At 42.0% G+C, this 14,272-nt stretch overlaps 1 protein-coding gene across 1 annotated transcript in view; it reads right to left on the reverse strand.

Moving 5' to 3' along the window:
* The window catches only part of GLS (glutaminase), a 61,846-nt gene extending 48,893 nt beyond the window's left edge, over positions 1-12,953 (reverse strand). Inside the window, exons 1-3 of the mRNA XM_021531379.3 lie at positions 12,607-12,953; positions 4,629-4,725; positions 4,021-4,142 (exon numbers count right to left, since the gene is read on the reverse strand). Coding sequence (XP_021387054.3) covers positions 4,021-4,142; positions 4,629-4,725; positions 12,607-12,953 — 566 coding nt within the window. The remainder of the gene's footprint in view (positions 1-4,020; positions 4,143-4,628; positions 4,726-12,606) is intronic.
* Between the last annotated feature and the right edge of the window lie 1,319 nt (positions 12,954-14,272).

The raw sequence follows: 14,272 nt of genomic DNA on the forward strand, positions 1-14,272 counted from the left end.
TACACAGTCACCTTACAAACTGCTGTTTGCTATACGCTGCTTTCTTAGCCTATGTTAAAATTGCAGTTGAGTTTTGTTGCAATCTGTCATATTTCTTTCCTGTATCTTGTAAAAACTGCTGTTTGCTTTTGTTCCCACAGCTTCCAATTATAGTCACCTACTCTAGGTGCAAAACCCCTTTTCAAAAGTAATTAATAACACTGATGGCAGGTATGTGTGTAGAAGGAGTAACAACATAACATGCACTAGGTTCAAACTTCAGATGCACTTCTACATTGTCTGTGCTACCTGGGCAGCATTAAGCACTCCTATAAGAAAAAACAAATTTCTGAAGTTCACCCAAATCTTTTAGAACAATTCAATACAAAGTCTGGAAAACAAAAAGGCACTATGCACTGAAATACAGTGCTCTTAAGATCACATTATGTTTCTGAAACAAGAAGGGAATTTATACACTTAAAATTTATACCAAGCCTGTGATGTTCACTTCAGCAGTTCACTCCCTTTACTGTAGGGATTAAAACTCACTAAGAAATGGCTGTGCTGGTAAAGCACTATTTATCATGTACAATTTTTCCCAGACTCTGCCCAGGTCTTTGTCTGGGTATTTATCCTGGGTATTTTACCCAACCAAATTGTATGAATTCACAGACTAAATTAAATACAAGAGCTCAAGTAATCTAGATGGGAATTCAGAACAATAGGTGCATGGACAAAATAACAGAGTTCTTGGGTCTCCCTTTAACAGGACACAAAACAGGTTTGACAGTTTTCAGTCAGCCACGACATGAGCCATGACAGCCTCTAAAATTCTGCAGCTGACATCTCCTCCCCACCCAAGTAATTAACTAATTATGTTCCAGGTAACCCTCTGGAGATGGCTGGCCTCAGTCTCCAAAGAAGTGGAGTAATAAGAAAAGATCACAGGGAGAAATTTAAGTAAATAATTATACTGATAAATAAAAACATTTCTACAGTCAAATATTGTGAACAACTTGGCCCTTATCGCTCACATAGTTTTGTGGTGTTCAGGATAGGTATACTACAAATGTCCAACTTAACATTCTTCCATTTCAACAAACTTTATAATCTCATCCTGTAAAAAAAAAACCTCTCTTGTCAAATCCAAATCCAAGCATTTCTTGCCACACTTTAGAAAATGTCATTTCAAACTATAAATTTTTCCAGATACATTTTGGTTAGGAAGATTAGGCTGCAAGTCTTATGATCAATATTAACTGTCAATGACTTGTATAACCAAGTTTGAAAGCAACAGTTTGAGGAGTTTTGGAAATTGCATCTTTGTTTTCCAACAAAGTTAGGATCACTTTGCTTCCTTTACCACCTTGTTAGGTTTATCCATTATTTTTCAAGTTCTGACTCGGATTGCTTATTACTGCTTCCCTACACAAAGCAGCCCAAGTTTCATCTAAAAACAGATGAATTGTGAGTAGTATTATATTATATATATAGTAGTACTAAAAAGAAAAGAAAAACAGTCTCATAGCAAGCTAACCAACATGTTACACTGCCTTTAGTAGCAGCCTGGTCTCATCCTGCAAAGATAAATGCAACATCAAAAGCTAATTCATTAATTTAGCAACTCTCCCTCCAAATTGTGCACCTCAGAATTCTTCAACTCAAGAAATTTGGCAGATAAAAGATTAAAAGTCCAAGTGGTTCTGCCTGTAACATGAGGATTCTTTCTGATGTGGAGAGTGCTGTAAAGCCAAAAAACCAAAATAATGCAATTTTAGTAGAATTGGAGCCTAATGTTTAGAACCACTAAAAAAAGCATACAGAATGACAGACAATACACATGCATGAGCTTGTGTATTTTACAAGTAATTTCTACTGGACTTGATTGATTTAGTCAAATTTATGCTACCACTATTCCAGATTACTTAACCTTGATATTGGCAGCTTTGGGTTCAAATTCATGAGAATTACACCACTGACTTTTATGTTTAGGAAACTGAAGCTTTCAAGTCCTAACATAAGTACAGCTGACTAGATACATTATTATATTTCATACCTTAAACACTTGTAGAAGAAAATACAGGGACCCTGTGCAATCCTTTTCACAATAAATGCAGTGTCCCTACATGGAAGGGGTAACTGAATTTCAGGGGTTTGTAATTTATAAAAAAGGTTACAAAGGAACCTTCTGCTGCTGCAAAGGAAAGCTTGCTATGTCAAGTAAGAGTCACCTCTCCACCTCTGCATAATCTTTACATTCAAAACTCTTCCTACACAAGAAGCAACCATGTAAGCTTTTCACAAATTGTTATAGTAATGACTACTCTCCTCACACAGAGGATCAAATCCCAGAGATGTGACACAGAACATAAGATAATCCTGCTAATTAGCAATCAGTTCTTTTTCCAATGCAGAGCCCTTGCCTAAAACATAATTCAGTTTACTGTGACAAATAAGCCTTTTAGTATAAATGTAACACGTAACAGCAAATGAATTTCCTTTCCAATCCATCCATACACCCAAGAAGGTTTCCGAAGGTAACAATTTGGAGTTCTTACTCTGCTGACAATAAAAACAGTGAAGACATGGTCTAAAATTTAACACAGGAGTAAAGTTAGTCCATGCTGGACCTTTACAAATTATCTGCTTAAGGAGTTGACTGGCTTTTTTGCTGCACACATAGACATTAACTTTTTCTCAATCTATTTCCAAAAATGTTTATATATATATACACACTTTTCTGTTTATATATTTATACTTACATAAACTATGTAAATACATAGTATAGCATAAGCATATACCATATATATTTTATATACCTATATGTACATAAAATATATGTATTACATATATGCACTTTAAACATTGTATGTGCAAATAAGTTTTAGGTATTATGATTTACCCTGCAAATGGAATAAAAATGCAGACAGAAAAATAGTCTAAAACTATCACTTCAAAATTTAAGAGCTTCTATATTTCCAATCTTTTGGCATACAAAAACTGTTAGAGGAGCAAAGGAGTGTGCTTGAAATAAACAGAAGACAACCTGAACAGTGCTTATGCTTTTCACCTGACTACAGACTTTGCTAAAAAAAACACACAAAAGCATCACTAAAATACAGCACACAGATCATTTCCAAAACAGACCAATGTCTGCAATCCTAACCCCTCTCATCTCCACATATCTTGAAATTTAACATCACCATTTTCCACACACTCACTTTTACATACATGCTTTGAACATCTCGCCACACAGAAGCAGAATCCTGAACTTCAGACTAAAAACTGACAATACAGTGAGAGAGCAGTTTTATGTAATCATAATAAACACTTCATGCTGTATAGTAAAAATGCGGCAAACCCCATCTTGGGGAAGAAATAATGTCTGGCTCCAGATCAGAAGGCTGAAGGATAGCTTTAGTAAAACTATACTATATTACATTAATACACTACTTAAAGAGATACTGTTCTATTCTACATACTTAGTTCTTACTTACCTATCTAACTAACAAAACCAGTGACTCTCTGCTGAGAGCCCAAGCCACAGCTGGATCCAATTGGTCACTGAACCCAAGAAACTTTCACCAGAACCCCACCCAGCAATCACTTCAGGTAAACAATCTCCATACCACATTCCACTTGGGGAAAGCAAGGGAGCAGATATAGATATTGTTTTCTCTTCTTCTCTCTGCGCTTCTCCAAAAATCCTGAGAGACAGAATTTTATCTCTCTGTCCAGAGAATGTGAATTTCACAATGCTACATCAATTAATATTGTTTGGCATCTGACCAAGAGTTGCAGCATGGGGTCAGACACACATGCAAACAATATTGACACATTAATTTCTTGTGGAGATGAGATAGCCTGTCTGCTGCATGAAATCTGAGAACTAACTTTTATCAAAACAGTATCAGGAGTGTGTGTTTGACTCCCTTTCTAATCAATTTATATACCTCATGTCTCTCCTTAAGACAGCACTCAGTAACACACAGACAGCATTCACTCAGAATTATACAGTTACATAATTGACAGAAAGTTTACTTTTTAAAAAGGTCTTTGTCCAGCATAACACCATCTGAAGTAGTCTGAAGAGTCAGTCTTAGCATATCCATGCACTCTTTCAATCGAGGATCAGATGTACGTAATCCTGTAGATTTGAGTGCCTATTACAATAAAACAATAATTACTAAGTGAAAAGATATGCTATTACAATCAAGTTATCTACTGCTCAGCATTTATCACCATAAGAGACCTGCCAATGCATCATCAACAGAGACATTGTGACACTTCACTGTTTCTTTAGCAATTTCCTTTGGCCATTTTGGCTGCACTTAATGTCAAAACATTAATGTTATTTGAAATCCAGTGGTCCAACTACATTTTACACAAGCACTAATACTACCGAGCTATGCCACAGGCACAGCTACTTTCAAGTGTACTCTTTTGCACATCAAAGAAGCGAATAATAACATTAATATACTCATTCTCTTACTTAACCACAGAAACAGCACTGGGGGGGAAATAATATGTTCCTTCCCGCAGATAAACAAGTACAACAGAAATTCTTTGCTTTGCATTCTTGCATTTAAAATGTTAAAATAACCTTGCAGTAGTTACATTCATACAGCACTTTGGAACAGTAAACTTACAGTTATGAATTTATGAACTGGTATTTTTTCTTGTCCTTCTGCTATAGTATAGAAAAGCAGATCTTCTAAGCTGGGAAGGAGACCTTGTTTCACTTTACTGGAAAACAGAAAAAAAAGCATCGATTATTTTAGTGCCTATTTTTATTTATACACATTTTTGCGTTCTCCTCAGGGAAACACATTTTCACTGCTACTACTAATTTCAAAGAACGTTTTAATCAGTGAACACAAAGCCTAGTTAGACTGCAAGTAGAAAGAAAATGGTAATATTTCAAGTAGCATACACAGATTTTTCAGTAGCAAACACTCTTAACTGCAGTTTAGTCATATTTTTACTGTTAGACATTTACCGCTAAGATTATATTTAGATGTTTTTGGGAGAAGATTAATCATATATCCCTCTTTTTGATGTTACCAAGGATAGGTATGTTACTTGCAGAGGATAAATTATTTTTAAGATTCCAGGATGTACGTGCCTCATAATGAAGTTGTAGAGCATACTGACCCAACTGTTCTACAGGCAAAAGAAGGAGATGATAAATGTGTAATATTTTCTTCCAAACAGTCCCTTTTTCAGGACTCTACAGAGGAGTCCCAAAGTCCTTATCCTTCCAGAAGCTTATGTAAGCCCCATCAGTTACCATGAAACAAGCAAAGCCATCTGCAGCATAATAGAGTACCTGAAGCAGAAGGAGTGACTCTCATCACACCTACTTAGCTAAGTAAACCCAGTGTAGATGCACCTTTAATGGTCACTGTGCTTATCAGTGTAAACACACCACTCTCCAAGGGTCCCAGGTGTTACCTGTTTCACTTTGAGATATGCTTCCCCTACACCTGCAGGTTTTCATTACCTGCATCTCCATTTCATGTGAAAACTGAAGGAAACCTGCCAAACTAAGCACTCTGAATCCTTCTAAGACAGAAAGCTGTAGTACTGACAGCTTTCCCTTCCATTTGAAGTTGACAGAATTAACCTGTAAAAAGTATAAAAATATTCCCTGATATTCCAAAGCACATGCAGCAGGCACTGCTTACAGGGCAAGTCTTTACACTTGACCTGTAAGCAGTGCCCACTACACTTCTAGACTGAGAGGGACAGTGACAGCAAAGGGATTCTGATTCTTTGGTCGCCTGAAGTGCCCAGGTTTGTTTCCAGGCACAAAAAGACAAAGATACATGAAACCAAAAGAAAAAAATACATAGATAGTAACTAAAATCAGAGTATGTAGTCTTACATTATTTTAACCATCCGTTTTAAAGGTCTATCTTATAATCTATTAATACTGGCAATACTTTGTTCCTATACAGTAATAGATAAACTATTGCCTGAAACTAGAATGCTTATTGGCAATTTATATAATTTTATATATTTATGCATGTGTTTACAAAAAGTAGGTCCAAATTCTAGTCACTGAAGTTGTCAAGAGATTAGTAATTCTTTGAATAACAGAACTCAGGGCTATAACTGCAAAAATAAAATGCTACAGCTAAGCACAGACCCCAGATAGGCCAATGCAATCTTACTGACTGACGTTTAATCCTCTCTCTCCCAATACTTATCCAAGTCAGATTTATGATTATTTTTAATAAAAATATGATTATATCCAAATACCCTTATAAATTTAAGACAACTTCTAGATTGCCCTTGCCTCCCTCCTTTCCTTGTAACTAGCTGTGAAAACCAGCAGTAAAAAATATCACCTCTCATTTTCCAATTTAAAACCCTGTACTTACATACTAAGAACAGAAGACAGCTTTGTAAGCCAACAGAACTTTCCTTGTCTCACAGTCTAGATTTTTTTTTAATTTAAATTATGCTGACTGACTAATGCACAGACAGGCTGGCAATTCAACCAAGACAAACGTTTGCAACTACCTCAAGCAAATTACTGAACAGCCCTTTTCCTAAAGAAAATTCAGATCTTCCAGGCAGCATGTTTCACTTTCAATCTTTTGGGACAGTATGTCCAGCCAAGCCAACAGAACCAGAACTACCAACACAGCAACTAAAGCTTTAGGATGTCTACATCCTAATTCTGCAGGGAACTAATTTTAAAAGCTATGCTAAGTTACATCATCTACACCCCTACATCTTCATCATTTACATAAAGCATTCAACTGAGCTCCCCAAAATGTCAAGATTTCATGTTTTAAGGAATGCCTCTGCTACACAAGTCATTCCAGGGCTGGTGAAGGTCTGGCAGAAGAAATTTTCCTATTTCACTTTGGCAAAATTAGCCAGCAAATACACTGAGAAATGTTAACTGATAACCTATTTAATTACACATTTCTGAGCAATTAATTTTACAGCTGTTCCAAGTATGGAATTCTGTCTGAAAAGATGCAGAAAAATACTTCAGCCATTTAAGCAAGATTTTACCTGCCTCTTCATAAGATTTTAATCTATTAAAGAGATGTGTACCTTTGACACAGAAAATCTCTCAACGTGGTTTTCCTATCTTTCACATCTGCTGTTGTTCAATATGGGTCACTCAGCCTAATTAAACAACGGGGCTGCACAGACAACCAAAGCAAAGAGGATGACATTTAATACATTTACAGAAAATTGCTCCTTGTCAAATAGTCCATCTTTTGGTAAAGTTTATCAGCTAAATAGGGGTGAAAAGGCTTGCTCTGCAGTTTATCAGATCAGTGATGTCAGTAACTAATGTTTGCTTAACCTAAAAGATGTGTTTTGGCACTGTGAACACACTTAGCAAGATAGTTCTGTTCCACACATGCAAAAAGCTGTTTTTCAGGTCAGGGGACTTGCAATTTTCACAGTCAAATTAAGTGGAAATTCCAGTTCACCTATTTCATGAATAATGACTTTTGATATTTCTTTACCTTCTTGAAAAAAAAAAATACTATTAAACAACTAGACTTCTTTGGCAGTATACTAATCTGTGTACTACAATACTGGTGGACTGTTTTTTAAAATACAAAGAAAAACCAACATAGGAATTCCAAGCACAAGGATTTTGCAATCCTTCTTTCAGTTCCTCCTTTTCCATCAGTACAATGTCTACACCAGATTCTGGGGTGGGGGGACTTCATTTTAACAGATGCTGAATTTCTAGAATAAAAACAAGATTAAATTTCGAATAATGTGGAAGATTTGGAAGATTCTTACTCAGTACTTCAGGACAGAACTGCCAAAATGTAGAACAGGATTTACAGAACAACAAATGATATTAAAATATGATATTGCTAATAATAGTTTCAGGTGTTATTAACAAATATTACACCAGTCATAAAAATGAGGTTACAATTACTGTCACAAAACAATGGTCCCTCAGGAACCATTGAAGATCTTCATCAATGATAATGACAGTGAGACTGAATGAAGCCTCAGCAAGTCTGCCAATGACACCAAGCTGAGTGGTGCAGGTGACAAGCCTGAGGGATGGGCCAATATCCAGAGGGACCTGGACACACTCAAGAAGCTTGTTCAGGTGCTCGTGAAGGTCAGCAAGATAAAGTGCAGGGTTCTACACCCGGGCCATGTAACTCCTGGAATCAACACTGCCTGGGGGAAGAACAGATGAAGAGCAGTCCTGCCGAGAAGGATTTGTGGGTGCAGGTGGAGGAGAGACTGGACACGACCCAGGCACAGGCACTTGGAGCCAAATGTTTCCTGGGCTGCATCCAGAGCAGTGTGGACAGCAGGTGAAGGGAGAGGATTCTCCCCTTTGCTCCGCTCTGCTGAGACCCCACAGAGAGTACTACACTCAGCTCTGGGGCCCTCAGCACAGGAATGACACCAGCCCACTGCAGCAGGTCTGGAGGAAGCCACCAAGATGGCCAGAGGGATGAGCACCTCCAGCCTAAGAGGTAAGGCTCAAAGAACTAGGGTTGCTCAGTCTGGAGAAGAGGAGGGTCCTGGGAGACCTCACTGCAGCCCTTCAGTACCTACAGTGAGTCTATAAGAGATGGGGACAGGCTTTTAGCAGGGTCGCAATGGGACAAGGCGTAATGGTTTTCCACTAAAAGAGGGCAACTTTATATTTGATATAATGAAGAAATTTTATGGTGAGGGTGGTGAAATGCTGGAAGAGGCTGCCCAGTGAAGTGGTAAATGCCCCACCCCTGGAAACATTCAAGGTCAGATTGCATGAGGCTCACAGCAGCCTGATCTGCTTGAAGATGTCCCTGCTCATTGCAGAGGGGGGTTTGGACTAAGTGACCTTTAAATGGTCTTTTCCAATCCAAACTATTTTGGGATTCTGTGGAAGCTACAAGTCACAGTCAGCAGCCACTCTGACTAAGACAGGCACCTTGAAGAAGTCACCATGCTACAGATGCTGTATATCTTGGTTGTATCTCCAACACTGGTCCAGTCAGTAAGTAACTGCTTTCTGTCCACTCCTATAGTGAGACACTGGTCCCATAACAGAGGTGGGCAGCTATTCACCCAGGAACTACCAAGGTGCAAGAGCAAACTACATATTTATAAACTCAGACCAAAGATAAACATGTTTAGTAGCTAACAAAGTGCTTCTGGTGAGAAAAGAAAAAACAAAACCTCTAGCTTCAAAACCTTGGCCTCTACAGAAGTTATGAAGGGTCTAATGAAAGTGCACGCCTGTTTCTGGCATCTCTGAATATTGTATCCACACTCCATCAAAAGTATCAGCAAAATTAAACACTGCCTGGTTACTTGTTATTCCTCTGTTATCTGGCTTGCAAAAGCAAATTTTCAGAATTCATCCCTGCCCTTAAAAAAGGGCACTACCACTTCCTTGTCATAAAAAAAAAAAAAAAACACTTCCTGTAACTGTTTGATGATATTCTATATACTAGCATCTAGCACTATTGCAACCTAGCTAAAAAAGTGAGCAATTTAGCTTTCAAAAGTTAGGATCACTTACGTTTTGCTCTTCCCTCTCACCTTAATCAAGGCCTTTTTAATTTAGAAATAGCTTCTACTAAGATAAACTGTTTCATCCCTTAACTGTCCAGTACAAGATGCAAGAGGAACTCTTACACTGAAAGTAAAAGCAAGTGAAGAAGAGTTACATGGAAAGCAGGAATAAAGCATATAAAATATTACACACATTTATAACTTAGGAGTGTATTAGGCTGCTGTTTTTTAGTAACGCAGGCATGAGCATAGATACCATTGTGTTTTAATCCTGTTAATTAAATTTACTGGTCTGTGACCACTCTCAGTTTAAACTCAATTATTCTTCCTTTAAGTTTCAGTTGGATACACAGTGTGAAGGCTGGATAGCAAGGATAAGGAGATAGTGGAAGATGTTAGGGAAAAAATGCACCAGAGGATCTGGTTATGCAATGGGATACTAGTTATTTCATCAGCCACAGACCTCAAAATTTATTCTCACTATGAAAAATTGAACTGTGCTCAATTTCTGTAGTGTTTGCACAGAACATTTTAGGCTTTTACTCACAGCTCCTACTCTGTACACAAGGAGTGTTAGAAAAGCAAATCAACAGGAAAACCTTACTGCTGTCTTTTGACATAATGGGTTATTTCAGTATACCAGAACCATGACCTTATATTCAAATAGGAAAAAAAATAGCCACCAACACTAACTAAAAAAGAAAAAGGCTATTGCCAGTTGAGTCCACAAACCATTTGTCAAACACCACTCAAATGTTAAGCCACTATGCATGGCAAAGTGCTGGAATCAGCAGAATACAGACTGCACAGACTTAGCCCAGTTGTCAATGCAGTTCAGACACCTGTCTTTTGAAGAACCTCACTTTTCTACTCAACCCTGTACTCTGTATTAATATACCAATGATTTCCACATGGGATGTACCATTTACAAATGCTTGAAGGAAGATTATCAGAGTCCTGCTTCAAGAAAAGTAAGAATGAAAGTATCCAGCAGCCTGACTAATGCACCACCAAGAATTCCTGCACAACCTGAAATTAAAGAAAGTTTCTAGCTTTTTCTGTGTTTGTAACTTCATGCTAGATGTTTTACAGCATTTCTCCCTGTTCATTTTGCAGTAAGATTTAAAGAACAATCATCTAACTTTCAAACACATCCTTTTGTCAAAAGCCAAAAATTATTAAAAGTCTTTAACTGGTAGCTTTACCACACATGTTAGAAATTAAATAATTTCCCTAATCGATGCTAGCTGTAGGAAGCTAATAACAGCTCAGTTTAAGAAAATGTCACCTCTTCAATAAATCACTTTTGCAATACCCTCAAAAACCATCACAGCTGTCGTGCTGTTTTTTTCCAAAGTTTTTAACGTCTTTGTGTATTTCTGCCTGAAAACAGAATTGCAGTCTTTATAAATCACAACTATTTGACTATAGAAGAATACTTTTTTTGTTCCAAAACATTATATAGAGAGCTAATTCAAGGAGGAGACTTCGCATTTGTTGAATAGCATAAATTTAAAAATAATACCCATCATGATCGTGTATTATATTGCATACAGTTACATAACCTGACGGGCATGCATTTTTTAAGGCATCTGACAGCAGAAGTAACTGGTGATGCCTTTAAAGCAGGCTGTACCCCACTAAAGCAGGCTGAGTAGCTAACGCATCTGGGGGGAAAAGGCAGAGAAGAACAAGGTCACAGCCTCTCTCCCCACCTGCCATATTGAAATTCATGCTAAAATAAACCCTACAAACCACAACTCAAAAGCAGAACTATTAACAAGCTAAGGGCTGAAGCCTTCCTGACTGGCTTTGTAGAATCATTTTCAAACTAATAGAGACTTTGCTCAGCATCAAAACAAGGTATTCCTTTCTCAGCCCTGATTCTTCTATCATTTGCTCTTTTCATCTAGGTAATAAGCATAGCAAAGCCTGGGAAAACAGCTTGGGTTTAATTTCAATTATGCCACCCCATAATCAGTGCACAGGGTGCCTACAAGAATACCATGGGGCACATTTCAAACATATACAAAGCAGAAGTCTTCATGAGGCTTGTAGTTAAACTGTCAAACTTCTGGTAAAAGATTATTTGAGATTCTAAATGTACCCAGGTTCAAAAAGCCTAGCAGGGGTGGTAGGAAATGAATACTCAAGACTTGCATAATGCTGAAGACTAACAGAGAAGAATGCTCTGCCAAACTATTTACCTCATCATTATACCCAACCCCCCCGTATCCACTAACCAGTCTGATACACCTGTCTCTGATGTTTTGTGGGTTCTTTTTTTTTAAGAAGTATTTCAGTTTCTGAATGAAGGAGTATTAACTTCATTGAAATATACAGCCTTATCCTTCTACTACGTGCACACACCTATGTCACTAAGGGACAAGTAAGGACCTCGGCACAGGCACGCATCCTGCAGCACCTATAAACACCTGTATTCACCACGTACGGATGGCAGTGTGTGCCTCTGGCTGCACTAGATTACAGAATTGCTAGGGCTGGAAGGGATCTCTGGATATCACCCAGTCCGCAGTGCCCCTGCCAAGGCTGGGTCACCCCAGGGCAGGTTACACAGGAACGCATCCGTGTGGATACAGAGGCGGAGAAGACAGCACTGCAAAACTTCCAAGGCAGCACTACGCACCATGCACACTGCCTTTAATAATTAATGCGAGATGACACAGCTTTCGCTTCTCTTAAGAAATATTTTTAGCCAAGTGGAAGCGCTACCAGAGCCACCCTAGCACCTGCGCCGGGCCTCCCCACGGAGGGACGCCCGGGGGTGCGGGGGAAGCCCGAGGCGCTGCCCGGCCCCACGCCGCGGTGAGCGGAGCCCCGGGGGGCGCACACGGCCCCCGCCACGCGGCTGCGCCTCCCTCCCGCTCCGAGCCGCCGGCCGGGCCCGCGGCACCCGGGGAGCGGCCGGGAAGGGCCCCGGCAGCCCCGGGATCCCCGCACCTGCCGGGGGAGCGCCCGCCCGCCCGCCCGGCCCGGCCCGGCCCGGCCCGGCCCGGCCCCTTCCGCAGGCACCACGCGTGCGGGGGAGAGGCGGCGCTCACATGGCGCCTCCGCATCATCCCCCGCGCCCGCCGCCCCCTCCACACTCACTTCTCCCCGCCGCCGCCTACGGCCACCTCCTTGCCGCCGCCGCCGCCGTGGTTATTGTTGTGGCCGCTGTCGGCGGGGGTCTCGCCGGGAGTCGGCGACGGCGCCTGCGCCCCCTTCCCCGGCTCCTCCAAGGCTCCCTCCGAGCGGGTGCACAGACCCCGCGCTGACGGCAGCGCCGCCGGGCCGCGGCGGGCGGCGGGCGGGCTAGCGCCGAGAGCGGCGAGCGGCGGCTGGAGGCGCCGGGTCCCGGCGGCGGGTGCCGGGGCCGGGGCCCCGCCGCCGGCCGCCCCCGGCGGGCCGAGCAGCAGCAGCTCCCGCAGCAGCGCCGAGCGCCACAGCCGCATCATCCTGCGCCACCGCGCCGACTGCCCGCCGCGCCGCCCGGCCGCGCCTCTCGCGCCGCGCCGCGCCCGCCCCCCGCACCGCTCCATTGGCCGAGCCCGCCTAACTGTCAGGCGTGCGGCGCGCCCATTGGCTAGAGGGAACGTCACTCAGGGCCGCCGCCACGCCCCCGGCGCGGGCCGCGTCTCCCCGCGGGGCCGCTGGTGTGGCGCGCGGCCGGCGGGGCGGGAGCAGCAGCGCCCCCGGCGGGCGGAGCCGGAGCGCTGAGGGGCGCGGGGCGCCGCCTCCCTCCCTCATTCCTTCGCTCCGTCCTTCCTTTCCTCCCTTCCTCCTTCCCTCCCTCGCTCCGCGACGTGTAAAGGCGTTGGGAGCGGGCTGGGCTGCGGCGGTGTCGGGTTCAGGTTGCCATGGATATGGCCATTTTTAAAAACTGTATGTTTTTGATTACGAGGTGCACCGCCTCTGCCGTGCCGGCAGGATCACAGAATATGCCGAGTGGGAAGGGATCTTCGAATCCAACTCCTGGCCCTGCACAGGACGGCCCAAGAACCTCACCCTGTGCCTGAGAGCCTTGTCCGAACCCTTGCTGAACTCTTGTCAGGCTGGCGCTGTGACCGCTGCCCTGGGGAGCCTGTTCTATTGTCCGACCATCCTTCGTGAAACAAAAGATTCTCCTGGTACCCAGCCTAAACCTCTGCCATAACTGCACTGGTCACCACGGAGAAGAGAGAAGGATGCACAGGGCCTGCGTCACCCACCAGGCACCCTAGGAAAGGGCTCAGGGAACAGGAACCTCTTGGCAATGCCCTTGGAAGGAATGGTTGTTTCCACATTTTTTGGGTCAAACGCTTCCGGCAAGGAGCAGAGCTACTAAGGTGTTTCCAAGTATTTTCAATAAAAGGGTAACTGCATGGCTCATTGCTAAAACTTACAGTGGAGGCTGTAAGTCTTGGTCAAATGTCTGAAGTTTTTGGGTTTTGAGAAAAATAAACCCAACACAAACCCACAAAAAGCAACCACCTGGCTGCCTAGGTGATCTGGGTGTGGCCATTCTTCATGTTCACATCATCAAACATTTAATCAGAGTGTGGAAATTTTGCTGCTGCTCACCTCCAGTCCCAGTCTGGGAGCCACCGACCCATGGTTGTGAAGTCTTAAAAGCAAAAGTGTAGCAGAAAATAACTGCAGGGCTTCAGCACAAAGTGTAAATGTCACTCTTTTTATACACTTAAGCTTCTGTCACAGCTGTCAGGATATAGCATTTTAGAAGTCACAGATTTTGCAGTTACTTGGTGAAACTTTACTCACATCACCAACTGCTAAA

The sequence above is a fragment of the Lonchura striata genome, chromosome 8 (assembly GCF_046129695.1).
Source record: "Lonchura striata isolate bLonStr1 chromosome 8, bLonStr1.mat, whole genome shotgun sequence".
NCBI lineage: Eukaryota > Metazoa > Chordata > Aves > Passeriformes > Estrildidae > Lonchura > Lonchura striata.